The sequence below is a fragment of the Acanthopagrus latus genome, chromosome 23, assembly GCF_904848185.1.
Source record: "Acanthopagrus latus isolate v.2019 chromosome 23, fAcaLat1.1, whole genome shotgun sequence".
In the NCBI taxonomy this organism is placed as follows: Eukaryota; Metazoa; Chordata; class Actinopteri; order Spariformes; family Sparidae; genus Acanthopagrus; species Acanthopagrus latus.
In genome coordinates this window covers 17,405,508-17,432,315 of record NC_051061.1, presented here as the reverse complement: position 1 = coordinate 17,432,315, position 26,808 = coordinate 17,405,508, and the positions used below count along the sequence as shown (strand labels likewise).

At 40.8% G+C, this 26,808-nt stretch overlaps 3 protein-coding genes across 3 annotated transcripts in view; 1 reads left to right on the top strand and 2 right to left on the bottom strand.

Moving 5' to 3' along the window:
- Positions 1–26,808, bottom strand: part of LOC119013409 (proline-rich protein 29-like) — a 41,928-nt gene that overhangs the window by 12,610 nt on the left and 2,510 nt on the right. Inside the window, exon 2 of the mRNA XM_037087902.1 lies at positions 1,314–1,453. Within this exon, the coding sequence (XP_036943797.1) occupies positions 1,314–1,442 (129 nt within the window). The 5' untranslated portion in view covers positions 1,443–1,453. The remainder of the gene's footprint in view (positions 1–1,313; positions 1,454–26,808) is intronic.
- On the bottom strand, positions 4,416–5,930 carry rprml (reprimo-like). The gene has a single exon (XM_037087903.1). It carries the CDS (start codon positions 5,494–5,496, stop codon positions 5,161–5,163), a length of 336 nt encoding a protein of 111 aa, XP_036943798.1. The 5' UTR covers positions 5,497–5,930; the 3' UTR covers positions 4,416–5,160.
- On the top strand, positions 12,464–25,664 carry itgb3a (integrin beta 3a). Its single transcript, XM_037087897.1, has 15 exons — positions 12,464–12,704; positions 14,179–14,264; positions 14,625–14,829; positions 15,396–15,648; positions 15,765–15,927; positions 16,038–16,199; positions 16,312–16,407; positions 16,517–16,606; positions 16,694–16,828; positions 16,907–17,336; positions 21,053–21,281; positions 22,687–22,787; positions 22,924–23,043; positions 23,424–23,590; positions 23,758–25,664. Exons 1-15 carry the CDS (start codon positions 12,608–12,610, stop codon positions 23,821–23,823), a joined length of 2,400 nt encoding a protein of 799 aa, XP_036943792.1. The 5' UTR covers positions 12,464–12,607; the 3' UTR covers positions 23,824–25,664.

Below are 26,808 nucleotides of genomic sequence, written 5' to 3'. Positions count from 1 at the left end.
GTGGGAAATTCCACTAGTTTCAACAGGTTTTTGCCAGTCTTTCTGATACTGCCGGGGTGTTGTTATTCCTGGAACTTTATAATTAATGTTGGTCCAGGACTTTGATTGCAGCTGTTGTCATGTAATTACTTGCAAAACATGTTGGTATTGTTTCTGGAGCATGATAATTAATGTTGCTCCAGGACCAATATTTCTCATTATGAGAAAGCAACAAAGTATTTGCTGCAAGCGAGCCATTGTGGTTTGGGTCTCGATTGGAACACTTTTTTGTTTGTTGCTCTTTGGGCAACAGCAATACCTGGTTAGGTTTAGGAAAACAAAGTTCCACATTGTTTAACCTGTTACAATGGATAGCTTCTCCCATGTGCGTTTACTTTATAGTCTCACTCCCCCAGATTACAAAGCTGTGACATGACAGAAACATAATTGGTCAGTTGCAATGTTAGCCCTAGACCAACATTAAATGGAAATTCCTGGGACTTACATTTACTTCTTTTTTCTTTACATAGGTGTGTAAATGATTCACACTTTTGGAATTGGTCCAGTAGATAACACCATCCTATGGAGATCCTTCAAAGTCTTGCTCTGAAATATTGTGAGACAATTTGTCACATCATCTAGATTGTGAAAACGAGCTCAATAATCAACCTTGACTTTACAAAGAAATCCTTGATATGTAGTTCCTCTCATCTCTCCTTCTCAACTCTTTCCACCACGGTCAGCCTGCAACAACTAAATTCACAAGATTTCAGAATGAGATTTCTCCTTGAATGAGATTTGTGTTTCTTGTTACGAGAAGGACCTTGGAATTTAACAAAAAGGTCTCTGTGTAGGAACTGGATTCCAAAATGTTCTATGACTGTGACCGTCAAGGTTTTCATTACAGCCATTGCAGCTGTGTTCTTGAGACAATTTATTGATTCAATTCCCACATTTTTGGTAAGTATGAGTACTTTACACACCTGAACATGTAATCATAAGCCCTTTGTTTAAAAATACCAGAATTCCCTTTTGATCATCAGTAGTAACAACACCAACACAGTGATATCAGATTGTGCAGTTGAAGCCAGTGAGAGGTCTCACAACAACTACAAATACTGATAATACTTGCATTAAGGAAAAAATGTAATGCATGGCTGTGTTCAAGGGAAATACATGCAAAATAGGGGCATGATTTGAGTGTAAATGCCAGGTGGGGGCACTGGTGACAGTGTTTGAAATGATTGCCGAGTCATACCGCTTCCTTTTGTGTGTCTGTGTGTGTCTGCATGTGTAGCCGTGGGAAGGACAGAGAAGCGTTTACATCCACTCACCTGTGCGAGATACGAGACACCGTTTCCATTCCTCAACTTCATTGCAAGTATTGTTATTGCTTCCCCTCCTCTGAATGCAACACATCCCATTAGACACAGATTGAATGGGGCTGAGAAAGGCCACCTCATCCTTGTGGGACCTGCGTCGGCATAGAAAACAGATCTTTTGTGTCTCTTGCCCTCTAATCAAAAATATTGAAGGGATTAAAAATGGCTTTTCCCACAGTGTTGCCTACGCTGTGAAATCCATATTGTGTCAAATTATTTATGTGAAAAGAGAAGAACTACAAGAGACCCTCGCTATGTTATATTAGGTTTTTTCACTCAAAGCCAAGCTTCATGGGAGAGTTATTTTTACTGCAGTTAAGTGCTGAATGCCACTGCTGGTTTAATCACCATTATTTCTGTCATGATTTCATGGCTAGTGCATGGTTCATTATTTTTCTGTGAGGTCTCTGTTGTAAAAGGTCAGTGGTGACGCTTCTTGACAAGAAAATGTACAGCAGGTCGATGGAGGGAGATCTTGGAACACACGAAACCGGCAGAGCTGTGCACATGTTAATTAGGGTGAAGGGTTAATATGTAAACGTGTTTTCCCAGCACTGAAACTGCAACATTATCCCATTAATACCATATTAATGTGGTTATTGTAATTTAATATGCCAACCTTTGCTGGTGCAATCTGACAACTTGTAGGTCCATAATAGTTAATGTCTCTTACTCAAAATGATCATTGCAATGAAAAGGAAGCATCATAACAGTTCATGTGTTTCACAATCTGTCGTGGACACATGGTCGGTGCTCCATGTTAACTCTTTAGCATATGTTCAGTGGCCGTGGGCGACTCAGAGTGCCTCAAAAGTGAGAAAGTAAGCACTTTGAGTGGATCATAGGCAAGATGGTGAGTAATTTGAACTGACTTTCAGCCAAGTCAAAACAAAGTGTAAGAAAGTCTAACACAGAGGAGTATTTTAAACTTCTCAGGGCATCCTTCTCCTTGATTCAGTTCATATATGAACAAAAGCTTATTTGCTCATTTCTGATTGTGGTATTCGATTTTTTTTTCAGTTTGATACTGTTCAACTCCAACATTCGCTGCCAATGACGATAATGGTTGTGTGATGTTTCATTTGTAGTTTTGCGTATCAGGCTTTTGCTTCAGCAATATCTCTATGTCTGGTTTCTGTCTCATGTTAATGCCAAGTTGCAAAAATGCCACACCCTGATTATATATTATAAGTGACATTCTAGTTGTACATAGACCATTTGTGCCATATGTAACCAGTTCATAGTCAAAATGTCTTGTAACATTTTGCACTTTAGTGTCTGCACTGAAACACTTATTTTTCAAACTGTGTAGTTTTAGTTTTGACGTTTCAGAGATCATAACTTGTTTTCGTGCTCAATAAATGTAACAATATCTCTCCAGTTTTGTTTACACTGATGTAGCCACTGTTCTGCTACAGCGGATGATGGTGATGGATGTTAGCTGATGTCTCTATGCTTGCAGTCTTACTAAAATGTCAGTGAGTGATAAATCCATCCTGTCAACGTTATGCTCAGTTGGTAGCAGCAATAACTTACGATGTTAATCGAAGAAATATTCCAATTCAAGAGTTGTTTTTTTTTTGGTAAGTTGACTCACAGCAACCATTGGAACTGCGTTGATCTTGTCCACCCTCGTCTGCATTTCTCTTTGCGTTTTTCCAGTTCTGGCACCACATAAAGATATCATATTCAGGCTTTAACTACTTATCTTTGTAAGTGTGAATATTCATTAATGCTCACATTTAACTGCTCTTTGTCATGCTCCAAAAACTATAAAAGCAACAGTAACGCACTTCACACATACTGTAGAAGTTACCGTGTCGACATGTTAGAAAAACTGCATGTTCATATGCGTGCATGCTCCGCGTTGTGCATGAGAAAGACTGCAGAGTTGTTCTCGGTCATTAAAGTATAAGTTTTATTTATTCATGTTGTTTTCCTGCGATACTTTTGGTTGAGGACAGAATTTTGCTGGTCTGTTGCACATCAGTGTCCAATGTGTGCATGGTGAATGGGCACATGTGTGGATGCATGGGTGTGTTTGTAAGGATTCATCTACCCCAGCTCTCCTAACAAGTACTGAAATAATAATGAGAACATTGGTTGCTTCTGAGTGGAGCACATGAGAGAGGAGAAGGAGGAGGAGGAGGAGGAGGAGGAGGAGGAAGGTGTGGATAGAGATAGAGATGAAATAGAAGTTAAATTGAACCAAAATGCTGAGCTCAATGTAAGGGACACCTAAAATCCGACACCTAGAATGACACTGTCTGTGGGGTTTCCGTCTGTCTGAAATAAAAATAGTTCGGATAGTTTTTTTTTTTTTTTGTTATCTTGAGAAAGGAAGGGAGTTTGGTGGCAGGAAGAGAAATGATATCTTAAAGCACAATGATAGTTGGGTGTCCCTAAATGGCCTCTTGTAAAATCCTCCCTCACTGTTAGCTTATTCTCATGTCTGTTCCCTTTTACACATTTCCTGATGGCACAAAAAAGGCAAACAGGAACCTCTCTGGATGCCAAGGTCCTGAGGTGCAGTGAACGCTAATGGGAAGTTAAGCAGTCAGTCTGAGTCAGATGGCCTCTCATCGCCTCCATGTATAAAGCTGTTATAAATGCCCCATTGCTTTTACTAAATATGTAACGATTAAGTGCAATTGTGCCATGATCTTATTGCTTTCAAGTTTTTATCTTAATTGTAATATAGAATTATGTAAAATATATTTTTTTCATGTACTTTTGTTAACATCAATAAATATCATCCTATTCAATTATAAGACCTGGCTCTAATATCTTAATATATTCACATAATGCTGTCATCTTGTGCATAAAATGACATCTTATTAGAAGCCGATTTGGAGTGAAGGGAGAGATGGATAAGAGAACATTTCACATCAGAGAACAGCATGTTTGATTTGGTTTGATCGAAAAGTGAAATATTGTTTCTATTTGGAATAGTGACGATTCACTTCTAAGTTGATAGACTGGAAGAAAAAACATCTCTGAAAACATAATAGCAATGTTGAATTGATATGCTAATTAAAAGATGACAAAGCTTAATATGTTCATGTCAGTGTTTTAATTGCATGCTGCAATTTCAAGGTTTTTTTTCTTTTTCTGGTACAAAATAATTCATCATGCAGCATCATTGATTTCAAAAGTGCAAAACGGGTCCAAAAATCACTTTACAGATCAATTAGCGAGCATGCCAAACAGGACCAAGAACCACTCCATAAAGATGTGACGGAGTTTGTTGAAAAACGTGCAAGATTTCAGTATTCAGAGTGTTTTTACCAAACAAGACCAAGAAAAATACTTTGTATAGAGAATACCCACATATCCACCACGTCCACACGGTACACTGGCAGAAGTGGAACTATAAGAATTCACAATCATGCTTTTTGACAGTTTTAAAAACATTCACTAACAATCATTTTAAATTTACAAAAAAAAAAAGAGTAACTGAACAATAAATGAGGTAACAGCTTGTAAACATCTTGTCACTTTGTTCAAGTTGGCAACATTAAATTCACTCAAAAGATTCAACAGATCGGCCCACGTGTAAACAATTGCCCGTGTTTTACGCACAAACTTTACGCACAAACATTGGTCGCTGGACTACTTTCCTGTAGTCATTTTCGGAAGAATATTTAAAGTTGTTGCATATCATTCCTCACCAGGACAATCAGAGAGTGTCTGTGAGAAGTACATGCAGATGCCGATCTTGACCCGCGGCAGGAGACGCGCACCGGATCCTCGTTCCAGGTCTCGGCTCCAGTTTTCCACAGTCCCTGCTCTCCATGCTCTAGCTGAGCCCGATCATAACCGTCTCCACGTCTTTGGAGGGTCTCCGGTCCTTCACCAGGAAGTTTATCATGCTCTCCGATTTGATCATCAAGTTGCACCCGAGGAAAAATATACCGAAGACGACGGTGAGCGACAAAACGCACAGCACCGCGATTTGCACCACACGCATGACAAAGAGTTTGCGTTCGTCTTGGAAAAGCACCAGGGATCCTCCGCCGTCGCCGGTCACCACGTTGTCGGTGCCATTGCCGGAGTATGACGCCAGAGTCCCAGCGAGGGTCTGACTCCCGTTAAACAGCGCGCCCTGGGTCACATCGAAGAAAGAGACGTTCATGTTTCCTAGTGGGTTATCGGCAAATAGACACGCGGCTCCACTTGGTAGGTACAGAGTCTCACCACAAAATCCGACGAACTCCAAGCAACAGTTTGCGTCATGTGCTTGTTCATACAAAGATAAGAGGGAGATAGCAAAACAATAAACGTTTTAAAGTCCAGATCTACAGGAAAACATCGAGCTCGTGCGTAATAACCACATCCACACCACCGGAGTGTTGCTGCAGTTTAACGGCGTCGCATCAGGTTGCAGCCAAAAGTAAGTTTCTTCAACTTAAAAGTCCGCGTTCTGTGACTTTTAGTGAGTCTTCTTAGACACTGCGCAAAGTGCAAATCGGGTTTCCCTTCGTTGTAATAAGAGACAGTCCTTTTGCACCTGTGCTCGCCTGCGAGCGCTTCTTTTGTGCCAAGTCTCTGGTGCGTTTTAAAGTGATGATGAGTTCCCCGTGGACCACACCACCACTCCTCACTAGGGGAGTTAGTCAGATGGCCCCAGATAATGCGCTGTTCCTCTCATGTACAAAAAAAAGAAAGAAAAGAAAATCACAATTTGTCAAGTGAGATGTTTTTACTCATCTGTCATCAAATCTACATTAAACCCAGCCAGATTTCTTTTCCAAACAAACAGCACTTCCTGTCACTCTTAATTCGAGACAGTTCAAGAATGAAGGAGACTCACTGACTCATGGACAAGGGTATATAGTATTTGACTCTATAGCACTCATTTATGTACATTAGTAACACAAGAAAGCCTCACAAATATTGATCCAGACATACATTAACTTTGGAGGCTTGTCATTAATTATTAAACAAAATAATAATAATCATTTTAAAGCTGAAAACATTCAGTTTCTGTTACAATCAATATGAGTAGCAGGTTGTCATTTGCCTCTTTGGGAGGTATTTGTAGAGTTTGATGCCCGTTGCTGAGGAAACTGTAACTTAGAGGCCTGAAGAGACCAATATAGGCAAAGGGAGCTATAAGGTAGAAATGAAGACATGAATTAATAAGCTATGATTGAACCACGGCAAATATTTACCAGAAATATTGGCTCCCCGGCTTCCACTGCGCCTGCTGTTTCCTTTTCTAGACAGCAGCTGAAATGAAGCCCAAGAACAGCTGACAGCTCTTTCTGTTTTTATTGGAATGTGCTATTCAAATATCACTTTGTCTCTCAAGTGTTGTGTGCTGGGGGGACCCCAGCTTGCTAAACTGAACATGAAACCAGCGACCTGATCTGTTAAGAAATATGAGCCCTGGGAGAGCATGTTTGAATGCAAATATTGCAAAAAAATAAATAATCGAAGTTTCAAATTCTTATTGAACATTGTGAGAGTATTCTTCTGTCTCTGAGAAGCTAATGTTATGCTCTCTCATCACTTGCCTCCTCCTGCATCATAATAGGAGGTTTCACTTTGTGAAGCAGATACTGTATCGACAGGCTGCAGTTTTTTGTGGAAAATATGCTAATACATAAAGTGCCATAATGTGGTATTTTCCCTTGAATTACTCTTCTGTTTCTCTCATCAATATGTTATTAGTGCAATGATTTGGGATGAATTGCTCAAAAATAGTTCTCTCTCTTTAGGTCAGCGATTAATTAGTCTAAAGTCTACCTGCGATTTTAAATAACTCCAGTGATTTTACTATTCCCAATGACAGGTCTGCATGAATTGCTGACTGGGAAAGTGTCATTTTCACTGAACAAAAGAATACAATCATGATGATTTGTTGGGTTCTGTACCAAAGAAGCCTGTTTTCTTACATCTGGAGATCAAGATTTGTCAACCAGGACATCTCTGCAACACTATAGTACTTCATTATAGTGCTGTTTTACTTCAAATTGCAACTTCTGAAACAACACTTGTCCACACTGGCATTTTGACAATATTCAATTAATTGTGCAGCCCTGTTAGATTACCTATATATTATGTAATATGATCAGATTTTCATCCAAACACAAAACTGTGTCTCAAGACTATGCATAGGACATCTGCAGTATCGTTATGGGATGGATGTATACTTGACCAGTAGGTTTAAAAGTTACCCAGTTTGGGTCCTCTCACTGAGGATTTCCACCAACTATTTCATATTATTTCACAGCTATTTTTAAACATATACATTTCTGAATAACAGTGCAGATTTTTATGTAAATCTAACTGCTGTGAGGAGGAAAGATAAATGTGTGTTTATACTGACGTGGAACTGAACATTTGCAGGGATGTACTTCAACAAGTAAATAAAAAAACAGCCTCAAACATTTTAAAATGACTCCCGCAGACTTGCCTGCCGAGCCTGTCAAATTAATTTGCTGTTTGTCTAAAAACAAAGGCCATGAAATTCAATTTAGGATGCTCCTGATGTCTGTAAGCGGCTTTCAGTGAACAACAGACAAGCATGTGTACAAACAGTGATTAGCTACAGACACAAATACCTTTCATAGGCCTGGAGGTGGTTTACTTTCAGATCATTTATTAATGGCTGATAACAAAAAACAAGGGGTATTTTTTGTGTACAATAAGATCAAATAATCTCATTAGCCGTTGGATTTGGTTGCAGGGAATTAATTGGCCATGTGTAAATCAATGCTGGGCAATTTGATTCTGTTCTATTATTCATCGCAGTGTGATTATGGAAAGTAGCTTGTACTTACACTTCATCTCTCTGTCAATATGTAAATCCTCTGCTACCGTTGAAACCTAACAATGCCTCTCTGAGGCTTTAAAGTGCAAACCTTCAAAGGATTTACAAATGAGAAGAAAGTTTTTTTTTTTGCAAAGTCAAGGACACTTCAGTGAACATGTCCCTCTTCAGAAGTTATTATCAGATTTCTTTGAAAAAAAATTATTATGTTACGATTTCAAGAAGTTTTGACCTCTAAAAGCTCGATGAAGGGAACAACTTGTAGCTGACCTATAACTTCAAACTGCTCTGCGCGTCAGATTTGCAGTGGATGCTACACATTTCATTGATGTACCAAGTGATCACAGGCAGAGCTATGTCTCTAAACGGTGGTTATTGTTAGCATAACTATGAAGATATATTCATATGAGGATGCATATAGACATGAATGTGAATGTCTGACTTGTTCCTAAGCAACAGTAGACCTGTGAGCCCAGTGACAGATGGTTGGTGAAGTTATTTTGGTTTAGAGGAGAAGTGGAGGGAGGGAGCGACGAGGTGCCTGGACGGAGGAGTTGGGGGGGGGGGGGGGGGGGGGGGTGTTTCCACTTAACATGAGGGAATTGGCAGCCTAGCAACACAAACTAAGTGAAGACATCCCTAGCAACATGGAGGTGGCGTTTTGACCCCACCCACCTCCTATCTCCTGATTACCCCTGCATCATTTGTGTTAGTGGTGCTGCTACAGGATGGGCACACCCTCTCAAGCCCCTCTGCCCCCGAAAAAACAGACTTCCTTCTTTTCAATTAACAGATTCCTCCTACAGTGCCCCTTCATTAGCTAATCAAAGCACACACAGGAAGCCGCCGTTGTCTCTGTGTGCGCACTGGAGAGCGTGCAATTAAAGGCCCGGAAGCACTACGGCGAGTAGAGTGTGCGTTTAAAGTCTGTTTTGGAGATTTATTATGGAGGTATTACAAGACCGAAGAAAGGTGTTTGAGGCAATGTTTTGATCCGAAGTGGTTTTCCACCTTTGGGACTTTAAATCACGCAGAGGTAAATGCAGTCAATAATTACACACTGATACAGATTTCAGGGGCGCAGTGCCACAGCAGAGTGGTGCCCAACATCAACCCCACACCAGGTCCCGTCAGTCATTAAAGTTATTTTGAGGAGATAATGACTCCATCGCTTTGATTTGTAGGGGGATATTAGCCTCCCTGACGGTGTGTGTGTGTGTGTGTGTGTGTGTGTGTGTGTGTCTGAGTGTTTCAAGTGCAGCCTGTTTTTTGACTGGCTGCTGAAAATCTCTTTGTTTGAGAAACAGATTACAGATTTCATAAATCTAATTGAAGAAATCCCTGCTCTGTCTCTCCAGTGCAGACATCTCAGGCACTCCACCAGCAGCTACCCATTAACCTCATTTCCATTTAGACACAACTGCACGCGTCAGTAATGCAGGCTGCCATGATCGGTCTGTCTTCTCCGTCCCTTTATTTGCCACACTGCCAGTTTGTCTTCTGTTTCCTTTAAAGGAGGTATATTAAACTACATTTTTACAACTAGAGGGTTACTACTAGAATAGGTTTATATTCCGTGGTGCTCAAAAAATTCATCAGTTTTCTCATATTGCCCAGCGCTGCATCACTCTATCACTATATGCTCTGTTTTGGCTCCTGTCTCTTTAAGGGCCCGCTCTCGAATACCCCGTCTGCGCTGATTGGCCAGCTCACACACGCCTGAGCCAGCACCGTTCACCGTGTTCCCTCCTGGTTGGCTTTGTCATGTTTTCAGCTTCCAGTTAGATTCACCCCTTCCATGATTATAGGCCGAAATTGTGCTAATATGTGACATGGTGACATAATATGATGTCAAAAAGTCACAGAATGAAGGCGGGACAACTGATTAGGTGTTTCAGGTGCCAAGTTTTCTGTGAGAGCGAGGAGCTCCCGTTTGTGCAGACTTTGGCTTTTTAACTGTCAAGACCTTCTCATGCACAAGAAGTAAAAATAACACATTGAAGGAAAGGAGAAAAAGCACAGTAAGTCTCTTTTTACGTCTTTTTTTCCATCTCTCACTCTCTCTCTCTCTCTCTCTCTCTCTCTTTAAACAGCATTACTAGACTTTGAAGTCACGACACAAGTACAGAAATACTTTCTCCCTCCCTGATATATCCTCAGTTTTAGGTTCTTTTTATTATTTTTTTTATTTTCCACATATAAGCTTTAATCCCCTGAGAAGTAAATGTCAGCTGCAGATCTGGAGGGCCCAGAGGAGTCTGAGGCAGATCAGATAACAATGCATCGCAGCACAAATACACATTGTCCCTTGTCACCGACTCCGGGGCACATTTCATAAGCCAGCAAACCCTTCACCTGAGGAAAAAACCCGTATCCCCTCACTTGACCCTCCTACTCACCAGTTGACCCAGTGATGCAGGAGCAAGTAAGCCGTTTGTAGTTAACCAAACAATGATTTTGTCTGAGTGCGATTGCATTTTTGATATTGGCTCTCTGCCATGGCACTCTCAGACTCAGTGAAAAGCTAAAAGGGCTCCAGATTGATCTGTAACACAGGTCAGGACCCCTCCATCCTCCCTCCCTCCTCTCACCCCCCTCATCACTTCTTGTTCAGTCTTAATTGGCTGCCTTCTGACCCAGTCTCTGTTTTTTCAGTAAGGACAACTGGCGCTGTGCTCTTCCGAAAATACCATTCATCTCTGGGGGTGGTCACAGCCAAAGAAGGCTTTGGCGCCAATAGATCCAAATCAGTCAATAGTAGAGATGGGGTTTGATTGCACACAGTGTATTACCTGCACCATCCACCCACACTGAGAGCTTAATGCCAGAGGAACAGTTGACTATTATAGCTTTTCTACTTATTTCTCTATTTCTGTCATTTCTTCTAGCGGCAATTTGTGGACACGGGAGGCAGTAACTTAGCAACCAGCCGGAGAATAAGAGCAGGGCACGGGGATAAAGATTCAATAAATGGACAAGTACAGAGATAAGAAGCATTGTCTGCCTCTACAAGCGCCACCACACAGACACCACCACATGCCTACCAAAGTTCATTTCTTTAGGGCAATCTTAGCTTTTATCCCATTTTCTGCCTCATTTTCTTTTTATTTCTTTCTTTTTCTTGTTTGATAAGCTGACAAATTCCTGCATGCGCCATCATCCAGTGGAATGGGAGGAGGTTTTCTGTGGAAGGCACTTATCAGACTCATGAATTTAGTGTGGAATAGACTGTTTCCTGGGAATGGATTTTACACGGCAACAGCTTGAGGCAAAGTCAGTCATTTTAGACCCAAAAAAATCAAGAAATTAATGCTGATCACAATCACCAATATAAACTGTAATATATTTTCCCACTAGGGGTCCTTCTGCCACAACTAAACAACTTGCTGTTGACTGCTTCAAGTCAAGTCAAGTAATTCATTATTGCTAGTTCTAAATGGATATTCAAGATTTCATGGCAGGCATTCCAGTTTGCATTACATTTTGCAAATATTTTGCAGAGTTTATGTATTAACTGACAAAATAATATAGCCTACATTAATGCACGATAGGGTTGATGGCGACCGTTTTTTCCAACTCCTAACTGAAATGCAGGAGTTGCTCACAGCTGGGGAAAGATGAGAATCTGTGACAATGCAGAAGATGAAGGAAACCAATTAATAAACATTTACTTATTTATGAACTGTTATATGGTGCACCATTTTCAATCCAGTAAAATGTTTACCTGCTCGGAAGTCACATTAGTCATATCAAATAAAAGGTATAAGTAAAATAATCCTCATGAAAAGCATCAAATCACAAGTTGCAAACTCAAAACACCTCTGCACAGTACATGCAGGTGTCCAAAATGCTGCTGATTGATGATGTATGTTTTTAGATTTGCTGGTAGTGTGCTGCGTATATGATATTTGTTTCTAGCGTATTGCTTGTATGTTTACACGCAAAGTGTCTTTGGGTCTCTTGAAAGGTGCTATACAATGTATTACTATTATAAATATTTTTTTTATCATCATTAATATGTGAATTCGGAGCTGCACGTGGTCTAATACCAGTGCAGTAGATACAAAATACTAATCAAAATACAAATGTATTTATATGTATACTTCCGTATATTAGCCTATAGATACATAGCCTATTTCTTTTAGTGGGACATGGTGGTCAGAGCTTTAGTTATTTGACCTAAAACAGATAAAATAAAGTAATTTCCTGTTTAACAGCAAAAACATGCCAAAACAGTAGAGACACTCCGCCAGGCTTTGATTTTCCCCTGAACTGATAAAATTTCATCAGTCCACGATGAAACGAGTCCCAGCATGTCATGCACGAAGCTGTGCCCCTGTTTGTATCACGCGCACTGACTGATGCGCGAGGCGAAGCTCTATGACCCAACATGCGTTGAGTCAAAGTGAAGAATGAGGAAAAGCGTTCGTGTCTCAAAGTGAACCAGTCCGCGGGGAACACACGACTCATGTCCACCCGGCTCCGATACTCTCCAGCCATGGGCTCTTTTTTACACCGTGTGGTGTTTCTGTTTCTGTCTTTATCGTCGGCATCAAAGGTTTACGGTAAGACGAGAAAGTTTATTCTTTTGGGCTACTTTTAAAAGTTTCACCTGCTCAGGGGCGACCTGCGGGTGATTCCGCCCGACCTGTGCGGGGTTTCTCTGATGGAACCGCAAACTGTTTCCAGCAGCACATTATGTGCTGATGATCACAGTTATTGAGCGTAATGTTCTCAAACGGATAAAGGAATAATTCACTGTTTGCTAACTTGGATGGGGGGGGGGATACAGCTGGGTGTGAGTGTGCTGTTGTGCTGGAGCTTGCCTTATAAGGGAGTGAAACTGTTGGGATGTGGCTCCAGTGAAGACCAGGGGTCCTCCACAGGCTCCCAGGGTGTCCTTAGCTCAGTTAATCAATAGCTTCATGATCAAATAATAAGCAAATAATAGAAAATGTACCTACACTACAAAGGTGTGCTCAGCGGTTTTATTTTTTCCTCAATGTACTTCATGAAGTGTGGTAAAAAGTATCTAAAAGCCATACTTGAGTAAAAGTAAAGATATACTGTTAAAAGAAGTGAGAGTCCCCTGAAGTAAAAGTCTTAAAGTATCTGATTTGAAATGTACTTCTCAAAAGGAGTTTCTGGCAAGAGATGAACTCAAGTATAAACTGTATCACCCACGTAAACTATGGGTCAATCTATTTCCCGCCTGGCTGATTATCTGATACAGTGTTCAGTGTTTCTCTCATTATCAGGATCAGTAATTCTCTGTTTTATGGGATTGCAAATGGAATAGATTAATTAAAAAAAAAAAATGCTGGTTTAGATCTGATACATGATTTAATCTGCAAAGAAACTAGTCAACAAAGTTAACTCAAGTAAAGTACATTCCCTAAAAATTGTACTGTTCTTGAGCAAATGTACGTAGTTACACCATACTTAGAAACACTTTATGCTGCTGTTAATTAATTCTTATGAAATACATAATTTGTTTCTATTCACTTCAGAGGCTCCTCTCCACATCACTCAATATAGGACTTGATAAGACTTCAGGCACTTATTCAAGAGTCAAACATAATCCTTTGTCTTCATATATATTCAGTCACAATGTTGTTTTTAACTCAAATGTAACACTTTTTACAGAGGTTAAGATGACATTGGTCACTGACCAGGCTTCTGTGTGTAACTGCAGTGAGCCACACCCACGGGTCTTGCCAGATAAGAAATAAAAACAGGATTTGAAACAGACTGCACTGAAAGAAACAAATGACACTTGGAAAACATAATGAGGACTAGCATTCATGTTAAGAGTAAACTGCACACAGGCTTCATCAAGCACTTGAATGTTTGCACAGTAGGCTTCTCTTGTGAAAGACGGCCTGATGACTGTGGTGTCTCCATTTGTGGCAGTCAGACAGAGCTGCATGGCACTGATCAGTCTTTTTCAAAATAATTAGCAGTATTATCCAGCTATGTTAGGTTCCTCAGTAAGGAAATATATTTTGTGTAATGTATCTGTCACTGTGTTTATCGCAGGTTCCAACATCTGCACATCACGAGGGGTTACAACATGTCAACAGTGCTTGGCTGTTGACCCCATCTGTGCGTGGTGCTCTCAGGAGGTAAAAACAACAACATATACACACACACACACCATGTCGAGTCGCTCCTCCCATTCATCACTCTGTGCAACAAGTTAGAACAGACCTTATTTCCCAACAGCATTCTTATTGTTGTCATCTTCTGGTGATTCTTCTTTAACATGCTGATAGACTGTAACCTCTGATGTGAGGAAATTAAAAATAGCAGGGAAAAGGGTGTTGGCCATACTGGAGAGATACCTGGGCCTGCTAGAGGATGGATAAATCAGTACATCTTATCACCTAAAAGCTTTCTCTTCAACTGATTTCCTTTTATGTAATGGTAGTTTGTTAACGTGTCACTTGCTTGAGTGCCTAACCGATCTGATGTGGTTGTTTCAGGAGTTTGGGAAGGGGGGATCCAGTGCTTCACGCTGCGACCTGAGGCAGAATCTGCTGAACGGAGGATGCGCCAGTGCGGCTGTGGAGTTTCCCTCCAGCACCCTGAATATTCATGAAGACGCACCGCTCAGTGATAAGGCCTCTGGGACCGCTGATGATGTCACTCAGATAAAGCCTCAGAAACTCAGTATGACACTAAGACCAGGTACTTCTACGCCCAACCAGACATCACCTATTACAGTGTAAAACCAGATGCTCAAAAATCCTACAAGACCAGATGCTCGCAATTAACCCAATGGTTTGTTGCACAGGACCATCTGGGAACTCGCTTTTAGTAGCTGTTTAGAATGGGGCAAGCCCTTTCAAGTGTCCAATGCAACTTGCCATCTCTGGAAACTCTGTAAAAAAAACTAAAACGTTACCATTGTAAAGTAAAGATGAAGAAGAGAAAGTTTCTAAATGACCCACCATGCTGGTCCAGTTTGAAATCTATGAGCAGACGGCCCATTAGTGACATTTGTCCAGTCAAGTACGTGGTCGTTAAAGGGTGTATCTGTCCAACGCTGGGAAGTGTTTTGGGGCCTGTGGACACATACCATAAGAGACCAGACACCAAGACCCTTTACCATTGTTATACATTCACCCATAGCCTGATTCAACACTGATTTCAATTTAATATTGAAAGGTTTAGGGACACCAGCTGATTAACACATTAATTAAATCTACAATGCACCTCTCCCTCTCTGCGGGCCCTCGTTTTTTCCCTCACAGGTGATGCAAAGAGGTTCACCGTGTCTGTGAAACAGGTGGAGGACTACCCAGTGGACCTCTACTATCTGATGGATCTTTCCTTCTCAATGAAGGATGACTTGGCTCGCCTTCGCACCTTGGGCAATGAGCTCGCCATGACCATGGGGAGCACCACAAGCAAACTACGCATGGGGTTTGGAGCCTTTGTTGACAAGACTATGTCCCCTTACATGTTAATGTTCCCGCCAGAGGCAGTGAAAAACCCTTGCTATGGGTAGGTGGGGAAGTTATGATTGGTGTTACATTTCAGAAGAAGGAGAAGCTCCATCCAGCTGTGTTTAAAACAATTTAAAGTTAATTTTCTCTTTATCTGATATCCTATGCCAACAGAATTAACGAGCAATGCCTGGCTCAGTTCGGTTTCAAGCATGTGCTGTCACTGACAGAGAGGGTTGCTCGCTTTAATGAGGAGGTGGACAAACAGCAGGTGTCTAGAAACAGAGATGCTCCAGAAGGTGGATTTGATGCTGTCATGCAGGCTGTGGTGTGCAAGGTATGAACAAGTAAGATGTACATACGTATGCTCACTGGTGAATGTTCAAATACATACATACATACAAGTTAAGTCTTTACTCATCATATTTCTGTCTGCATCATATCTAGGACAAGATTGGCTGGCGTCCAGATGCCTCACACCTTTTGGTGTACACCACTGATGCTAAAACTCACATCGCTCTGGATGGACGTATAGCTGGAATCGTCCAGCCTAATGATGGTCAATGTCACCTCGATGATGACAACATGTATAACAAATCTACCGTTCTGGTACAGGCAAACATTTCAGTACATCAGTTATTCACTTTGGTTTTCAATAGTTTTTGGAGTTGCTGAACAAAACCCGTTTCCATTGAATACCATTTACCTCTTTGTCTCCCAGGACTATCCCTCCTTGGCTCTCATGACGGAGAAAATGTCTGAAAACAACATAAATTTGATTTTTGCTGTCACCAGCTATGTGCTTCCACTCTACACGGTAAACAAACTAAACTGCTTGTGCCACTGCATAACATTTTTTGACTTGCTGATATAAAAACATACCAAAAAACTGGGTCATCATCCTGCTGTTATGTCTGTCTTCTCAGGAGTACAGTCGTCTCATTCCAGGCACAACTGTGGGAACACTGTCCGACGACTCTGGAAATGTTATTGAGCTCATTAAGGAGGCTTATGAGGTGAGGATATTCAAAAGTTGTAGTAAATTGATATCATCTATTCCATGTAAAAAAAGTGACCTCTGGTAACAACTTTATGTTGAACAGAAAATCCGCTCTAAAGTGGAGCTGGAGTTACTGGGTGTCCCAGAGGAGTTGAATCTGGCCTTCAATGCCTCTTGCCTAAATGGAGAGGTCATCCGAGGGCTTAAGTCCTGCTCTGGCCTCAAGATTGGAGACACAGTGCGTATCATTTTAGATGCTGACATGCACATCTGGTATGTAAACACAGATTGTCATGAGATTTTTCCTCTGTTTCAGGTGTCATTCAGCGTGGAGGCTGAATTGCGTGGCTGCCCCAAAGAGAAGAGCAGCACCTTTACCATCAAACCTCGAGGCTTTAAGGATTCGCTGGAGGTCACAGTGAATTTTGCCTGTGGCTGTGACTGTGAGGCAAAGGCTGAAGCCAACAGCTCCCTCTGTAGCAACAGCAACGGGACCTACGAGTGTGGTGTTTGTCAGTGTCACCCAGGTCGTCTGGGCCCACGATGTGAGTGTTCAGTGGATGACTACAGTCCATCGGATGATGCCAACTGCATCCCAAAGCCGGGGACCCCAATCTGCAGTGGTAGAGGCAACTGCTTGTGTGGACAGTGCTCCTGTCATTCAAATGAGTTTGGTCAGGTGTGGGGCAAATACTGCGAATGTGACGACTTCAACTGCTTGCGCTTCAAAGGACAACTGTGTTCTGGTGAGTAGATACGCTTCTTTCTGTTGTGATCAGTGTCAGCTCTCTTAGCTGTTTCGCCGGCACTAATATCACATTTTGCTACAGTGCAATGGATCTGAAAGTGATGAGACACAAAACAGGTGCTCCTGTTTAAGTTCTTTTAAATATGACCTAGTATAGGAACATTTCTGCCCAAATCTTTCTGCATGGCTAGGTTTGTAACCTTGTGTGAGGCAAAGGTTTAACTTAATACAGTGTTTGCAGGAAGGATGAAGTTGCACTTCCCTTCCTTTTCCCTGCTCTTAGGCCTCTTCTGACTTCACTAGAACGTACTCTGCTTGTTTCCAGCCACTCTTCATCTGTAAACACACCTTAGTCAGTTTACATAGTGTCCTAATACTTAGCTTGACAAATCAAGAATCCATATCCTATTCAAAAACAAATGTGCAAGTATTATGACAGTCCTTACTTGTTTGTAAAGGACATGTAAATAATTGCTAAGTAATGCTTACAAATGAACAATCGTCTGCCAGGCCTGTATACTTGATGTGTGTCCTGAGTTAGACTGGTGTTTCTTATCGCTCACAGCCGTGCTGCATGATGCGCCATCACTCCCCATTACAAGTCTGCACAGCTCAGTGCACAGTTACTCAATCGCAGAGATAAAACTTTAATAGGCTTTGTCATTGGGTAATTTCCTTTACCAGCAGTATGGGCGTGTGACTGTAAGGATGGGGGATGAGCAATAGCAGAATAGCAAGCTGCTCTTTTATCTTAATGTACATTAAGCAGAGCATACTAACTGATTGAATAGAAATAAGAAAATCTCACGTATGTCAAAAGGGAAGTTCAACCTCAACACTTTGAGGTCCTACTCCTCTGAAGGAGCTTTGTCAAGTCTAAGCGTAGTCCAAGTGATGCCATCAAAGTATTTTCTCTTTGACTAAGACTGTTTAACAGAAGTCCTGTGTTATATACAAACATGTTTGAGTTTTAAAAACCTGTTTTTATCATGCAGGGACAATATGATTTAAAGATGCTATCAGGTTGCATATGTTGAAAACAAAGGAAAATGCTTTTTTTGGTGCTAGAAATCAGGGATGTAAATCTAGATCTAAATCTTAATCTGTCTCATTCAAGGTGCAATACTAATATTCAGAATTGAGGCTGCTGAACATGTGGTTGTGGTTTTAGTCAACTTCCTGTCCATTTTGGTGTTATGAATTGCCTCTTTCGTCTCCACACTTGCACGACTTCTGTCTCTCTCTTTTTTCAAGAGAGCCCTCTTTGCTTCTTTCTTTTTTTCAAGCTTCTTTCTTGGCTCGCCATGTTTGGAAGTCCAAGCCGTCACCAGGAGAGCTGGAATCAGTAGCTTACCCTGTTCTGCCACTGCAGGTAGACAGTAGTATATAACACTTTATAAATCACGTACAATTTTCATACAGTTCCACAGACACTAGTTTCAACAGAATTTAACTGCAAGGGCAACATGATATGCAAAGGTAGTCCAAAATGGTGCACGTAGACGCATCAAAGCCTCATTGCTTTACCATCCAAAACTAAACAGAACATACTCTGGGCTGGGAGGGTGCCCCATGACCTAAGGAGAAGATGGGGAGTCATGCATGTGTCGGCCAGACATTCTCCTGGAATATATGTTATTTATATCAGTAACAAGGAGTGTGAAGTCTTGCTTAAGGGAGGATGTTTATCTGAGTAACATTTATTAAGACATTCAGTGATGACACCCAGAGTTTGGGCGCAGACACTCAGCCAACCCGCCAACCCACACACCTCCACACACAAATCCATAACTGGTGTAAGACAGTCTGCAGAGCTCAATTCGGGAGCGCTAAGTTGCTGTGTCTCAACAGAGTCATGATGTTATTGTCTTTCAAGAATGAGCGTCCCTCAGCCCCAGCTCAATTGGAGCTACCGCGACCCAGGTCTCCTAAAAGCTCCATGCCTGTGATATTCCCTGTAGCTGTGTATTTCTTCCTCCGCTTAGGGGCTGTGGGACCGGTGCAGGGCCAGAGAGCAGGAGTCAGCAAGCACAGCCCCAGGGCCCATAAATATGAGGGAAGAGAGAACAGGAAAGTTTGCATTCCTCCGCTGGCAATTTGCCCAACCTCTTTTCTCTCCAGTATGCCTCTGCCCCAACTGCACTTGATTCTGTTCCCCCTCGTCTTGTAACCAACACAAAAATGTTCGGTTGTACTGCTCTGTCTTCTTCCCTGTGTTTGTCCTTTCATCATAGGAGGCCATGTTAACCTTGTCTGAAGCTCAGACATGTGATTAATGGGCCGGATTACTGTGCAGTCTCACAGAGAGAGCAGGATGATGTAAACCTACTAACATGCTTTTATGTCTATGAATCAGCTATACAACTAATAAGAACAAGACAACTACTCACTCAAGTTTATGTAAATACACTGCAAAAAATATCCATTCGTTTTTAGATGTTTTGAGAAAAAATATCAGATTTTCCAAGATTTTGTCTTATCTTGTTGATGGAGTCAGGGAGATTACTCAGTGGTTGCATTGCTACACCTTTTAGGTCAGACCGTTAATTATTAACCACCAGTGACTGACGCCTGCTCCCATAACAACTGTAATCACAATCCAAAAGTGAAGCAGCAGTTGACATGGTGGAGAGTGGGGAATTGTTTTCTCAAGTTTACAACAGCAGATGATTTGTTTTGAGCTTGGGAATTAGGGACCCTTGGACCCTCTGTGATATTTCATTACGAGTTGTTCACCCAGTCTGACCTAGCTGGGCTGTGAGTCACTCGCTTTGTTCTTAGTCATCCAGTGCCAAATCCTGTTTGCTTTCCTGCTGAGAACTCTGAAGTCTCAGGGGTCTGCCTTTGTTTCTAAGATGGCTAAATGTGCCGATGCAGGGTGTCTCTCTGTAATCCAGTGGGGGAAAAGCTCACCTCCAGATCCTGTCAGCAAAGGGTTGCGTCATTCGAACACTGTTCCTATAGTGGCCTGGTATTTGTCCTTTCTACTCTTGAATAGAGTGTGAAAATGTCTCTCTCTCTCTCTCTCTCTCTCTATTTCCCTCTGTATGTGGGTGTGTGTGTGTGTGTGCCTGCCTGTAAGGACATGAGAGTCATCATCAGAGTGTACTTTCCCAATACAACATTTCCTGCCTTTGTCAGACAGGGGACGAAAAGGGGTGTGCGAAATGTCTCCTGCTGAGTAACATTTAGGAGAAATTACTTAATGTGTGACCAGAATAAAGCCAGATTTATTATGTAAAGACTAACAGAGCTGCACTCCAACCTTAATACTAGTAGTAATTAAAGCAACTCTTAAACGTAGGATTATCCTTGAAATACCATCAAGTTAAGACTACTTCTGTCAGATGGTGATCCTCATTTCAAAGTTCAAAACTCCCTGGAAAAAGATAGTGTCATCCTCAGGTCATCAAATACCGACACAGTGGGTTGGTGAATGTGGTTATATTATGTACAGAAATAACAAATAGCACATGGTAACAGGTTACACCTAATACTAGTAATTACATGGTTGCAGAATCAACAAACATGTTTAGCCTAAGCCTACACTTGCCCAATCATCTAACATGTTTATAACGATACGCAGGTTTATTTTGCAATTGTATAATTTGGATTATGTAGATTTGTTCACCTGGCCCCTCCTGTGTGACTATGAAGATGTTATATTTGAACTGTACATAGCATTTACCATCTCATCCTTTTTGATTCTTTCAGATCATGGGAAGTGTGACTGTGGATCCTGCAAGTGTGACGTTGGCTGGGAAGGAGAAAACTGTAACTGCACCACCATAAAAGAGACCTGCATGTCCGTTGCCAGCAATGACCTGCTGTGCAGTGGGCGGGGTTACTGCCACTGTGGGGTTTGTCAGTGCACTACACCTGGTGCCTACGGAGCTACCTGTGATAAATGCCCCACCTGTCCTGATTCCTGTACTTTAAAAGAGTAAGTTCCAAACTAGCTGTTTGAGCTGACACTAGAGAGAAGGGGAATAGACAAAATAACAGATAAAACACAGTCTTGATGTAACTAATCCTCTAAAACAAGTGAATAAAGTCACCCACCCTTTGGGTCCTGCAGCAGTCATGTTTTAGACATAACAGACATTGTAAAGCCTTGTGAGGCTTAAAGCAATTGTTTTGTTCTAATCCTTTGGTACCATGAATGTGCTCAGCAAATTTCCGGTGGTCTTTCATCAAAATTAGTTTTTGAGCCATTTCATATCAAAAGTCACATTTTGGCCTTAGGGTGGTGGTAGTGGAAAACTCATGGAGCGCCACAGAAAGCAATGGTTTATCCTTTTTGGGTTAGGGATCACACTACAGGAATTCTGAGTAGATGTAAGCCCGTTTTGCCCCTGCACATGATCAGAAGAGAAATCTTTTCTGAGAGCCTAGTCGATATCAACCGATTCAGTCTTAAACCTCCCAAGCTGCTCACAGACTCATTGGTGCTGCCCTTGAAATATCAAACATGTTTGATATCTTTGACTTAAAATCTGGATGATTACGTTAGTACTCTCTGTCAGGTCACGAAAATTATTTCTGGAGGACCATTATGAAGGACTATATCTAAACAAAATGTCATGGCCTGTAAGCTAACTTGTTCTGGACCAAAGTGTAACACTGATTGACAATTTAATTGTTCACCTGAAGTGATAAACCGTCTCTGCCATCATCCAAAGAAATCTCATTTACTAACTTAGCTGGCTGGTTGCGCATTGCAGCATAACGTTCCCACATTCCAGGATGAGAACAAACTTCTCCCACACACATTTTGAGCAAACTCAGGTGTGGTTTCATGCACAGCGGAGAAAGTTCAAACTTCTCTTGAAGCAACAAAAGTCGGAGGATATCAACACTTAAAGATTCAAGATGCAAAGATTCAAAGGTTTATTTAGCACATGCAATTATACAAGTACAGCAGCTGTGAAATGAAATTGCAACCACTCTGTCAACTGTGCAAAAAATTTTAATTAGAAAATAAACTGAAAAAGAGAATAAAGTAATAGACTTAAATTTAAATAGACTATATACATATATATAATAAACAAGAATTAGATATAAATTAGAGACAATGAACAACAACATGAATAGTATTTACAGAAAAAGAAGAAGAAGACTGTGTGCAAAGTAGCAGGATGTGTATGTGTGATATATGGTGTGTGCTGAGTGTGTGTTATGTTGGTTTGTGAGAGTTTATTGTCCGAATGGCCTGAGGGAAGAAGCTCCTCCTCAGAAGCTCAGTCCTGGCAAGTTAAGCCTGATGTAGCTGCACTATTACTTTACTTATAATTTATCCAACCCTTACATATCATATCCACTAAAGAGTGTCAATACTCTACTTTCAGGCGCTGTGTTGAGTGTCAACACTTCAAGAGAGGACAGTACTTTAAAGACAACAGCTGCAATAGAATCTGCAAAGATGAAATCAAATTAGTGGACCATCTGGGTGAGAACATCTAACTAGATACTGTGCTCTTAAAATATTATGCACTGATGAATATGTTTTTAAAGATAACAGCTATTATCTTGAAAATAATTTTTTGATTACAGTGTTTCTTCTTCTGATCCTGTTCATCCCACAGTTTTCCATGGAAGAAATGCAGTGAATTGCTCATACAAAGATGAGAATGACTGCGTGGAGCACTTCCAGTATTACGAGGATGAAAGTGGCAAATCCATTCTGTATGTGGTAAAAGAGCCAGGTACTGAGAGAGATTGTGTGCATGTATGAGTCATTTAAACTGACAGAAAACTGACAATTATAATTTTGGTATATTAGTAGGCCAGTTTGTGTCTGGCAGGCAACAGCAATAGGGGAACAGAGTGTGCATAGTGTGATGTGTTATTTTCTGAAGAACACATCATCAGCCAGTCAACCACAGCTGCACTCTGCCAACCCACAGAATCTCAGATGCTTAGAGATGATGCACATGATAATTGTGCAATGGATTTTCTGACACTTGACTGCAGTGGTTGCTTCATTTCATGAGTGCGATCCACTGATTTAACAATCATCAAGGAAATCAACATTGGAAATGAGCTCCTTTTCACTGTCTCCCCTTCTTCCTGTCTATCCACTCAGATTGTCCTAAGGGTCCAGACATCTTGGTGGTGCTCATGGCGGTAGCAGGAGCCATTCTGCTTCTGGGCCTTATTGGCCTGCTCATCTGGAAGCTGCTGGTCACCATCCACGACCGCAGAGAGTTCGCCAAGTTTGAGGAGGAGAGAGCCAAAGCCAAGTGGGACACGGTGAGAAATACATTAACAGCTTTTCATTTAGGGATCACTGCAAATACAGCAACAACATATAACTGCCCTCTAAAGGGGAAAGTCTAAACTGTCCTTGAAAAAGTTGGATATCAGTATGGGGCCGTAATTAAGCAGCATTTCCTCTGTTTCCTGTTTTCATTTCGCAGGCTAACAACCCTTTGTATAAAGGAGCCACCTCCACCTTCACCAATGTAGCATACCGAGGCAACTAACAACTGAATGTCAGGTGAAAAACTCAGGGGTCAACGACCAAAATGGAATGTAGTAACAGAGAGAAATGGATGAAAAGGAGATCCTTTACACTGTCGCGTGACCAGCTACTGTGGCTGAAAAGTAGATATCTCTGCCAACAACATGATGTAATAATTGTACATATTGTAAAGATAACTAAAGCTGTTTTGGTTGCCTGGCTATGTGATGTCTTTAGCAGGCAAATCGCAATCAGATAGGAGTTTGTTAACATAAACAGCTTCTTCATTTGTCAGTTTACAGTAAGTACTGCTGATGAAATACTGCCATGTTCCTGGTCTTTTTAAGAGGCTGTTCTACCATTACAATGTTTGTTGTTTGGGATTTTTTTTGTTTGGTTTTTTTAGTTTCTTCACAATTTTAAATAGGACTCACCATGACATAATAATAGTCGGTACAGAAAACAACAATAATGAATGGACATTTTATGGTCATTTTCAGAGTCTCCCACCATTTTTGTTGTATTATGTATACCATGGTCTTGTTTTGAAATATTGTCATTTGATGTTTTGCAGCTGCATTCTAGTTTAAGTTCAAGTGGAATATTTTACACAAATCACAGCAAAGTTTATCAGCACATGCACAGTGTGTAATAGATAATTGTAGTAAATTATTAAAACATGCTTCAAGGGTTTTTATGTACATTACAGATGACAACAAATGTGTTGTTGTTGTAGCCTAATGGTTTTGACACAATTGCAGCACTCTGCTGGGTTACAGTTCACTGTAAAACTGAGTAAAAATCCTCAACCTTAACTACAGCCTCTAGGCTGACTTGGTTTACAGTAATGTTTTTGTTGTTGGGCTTTTAATGTGTTATCTGCAGTGGTTTGGTTTATACATGATTTAACATGTTTCTTGCACAATCACATGTTTTTATGCTTGTTGTTCATTTTGTTTGTAGAATTCTAAGAGAAATTGTCATCAGTCTTGAGCTGAAACAGGGAGATGCCTTATTCTATACAGTATTTGTGTATATGAGAAAATTGTATTGCACATCAAATGACATTGGCCGTAATGCCATGCGATTGGTAAGAACAAAAGAACTTCCTCTTGTCCTTTTGTAACCTCTATATGGGAGGCGAGATTACAGTGTGAGTTATGTCATGGCCTGTAAGATCATTGCAGAGTTGTCTGTTTTTTGCACAGTTTTCAAAGATGTCTGGGGTTCTGCTCTAGTGTGTCTCACAGCAGGGACGGCATAAAGACACATTACACATGACTTCTCCAACATTTCTTTGATGCATCACATTTGGGTTCTTTTAAAGATGCAGTGTGTAGGATTTAGAGGGATATCGTGTCATAAATCTGATATAATATTCAGAATTATGTTTTCATTAGTGTATAATCAGCTGAAGCTATGGACACTTGTGTTTTCATTACCTAATAATGAGCCCTTAACATCTACAGAGGGAGCAGGTTCTCTTCCACTGAGTCCACTTAAGTTCCGTTGTGTCTCCAAATCAACTGAGAGAGTACAAACCAGGCACTGTTTTTAGTGAGGGTCTTATGTGTATGTTAGCGGTCACCAGAGGGGAGGGTAATGCAATGGGGAATTAAGTTATTGGCAATCTGCAACCACACAATGAGATGAAACTAAATCCTACACACTGGTTCTTTAAAGCCAATTTTACTCAGACTCCAAAAAGCGTAAAAGGGCAAGTTACTTGAAAATGATATGAGATCAATAATAATACGTTTTCTAAAGTGCTAAAGATGTTTAACTCTTTCTGTATTCACTCTATTTTTTCTACATTTTGGATTAACTTTATAATAAATATCACAGATGCCCTGTGTGACTTCAGTGTGAAGCTGAATTTTTCATTTTGCCTCTCAGCTTCATTTAAACATAGGGCAAGTTATGACACAAACACTCTGAGAAACACTTGAAATACCTCAATGCAAATTTTGAACATTATTAAACGAGTAAAATGAGTTATAGCGTAGTGCCTTCAGAAGCAGGTGAGCAGGATAGATTCAGAACTTAAATCACACAGTCACAAAACACTGCACAAAACCCACAATAGCTCAAAACAAACAGAGTTCATCGTGTCCAATTATTATATTTGGGGATCCTCTGACCTCGGATTATTTTATTTATATCTTCTTTGAGTTATTAACTCTAGGGTGTCAAAGAAACAATCAAGGTGTTACACACAATTCAAACTAATTGACACATGATAGTGGTGTTTCTAAACATTAGTAAGGGGCATGTCAGTTTTCAGCATTTCACACACCACAGCTTGTCAGTGTCATAGTACATTTCCTGTTGCAACATCCAAAAACATATCTTAGTCAATGCAAGACATCCTGTCCACAACAACCTTATAGTCTAGTTACTGTGTACTGTTGGAACAGCAGTACAAACTGTAATGTAACATGTTTGATCATTTGGATGCCAAGGCTACACTGTCTTCTGTCTTTTGACGGCCATCCATACTGGGGGGCTCAGTTCAGGTGTTGACTACCTCCTGACTTGAAATTCACCAAAACAGCCACGTCTACCACAATCACTGTTCTCGATCTCATATCCAGCACACGCAAAAGCTATAAACTAAGACGTGCATGAACGTGAAGAAAAACTTTAATTCGGCCCATTGAAGTTAGATATTATGACCTTTAACGCAATGCATTTTGAAAGTCGGAGGGAATTATCAGTAAATCTCCACCTCGAGGCTTAAGATAAGAAGTTGCTGTAGGCTTGTAATACAGACTTCCAGAGAGCCAGAAAATGGCTTCTGTAGCCAATAAAGCACATCACATTTTGAATATGAAACTGACTAATGTGAAAGGTCACAAAAATAAACCCACATATAATGTATAACATTTAACATCTCTACACAAGTCATACATTAGAAACTTGTTTTTTTTTGTTTGTTTGTTTGTTTGTGCTGGTAAAAGCATGATATTGCAGGCTACAGACTCAGCTAATGAGATCACTGTTGATC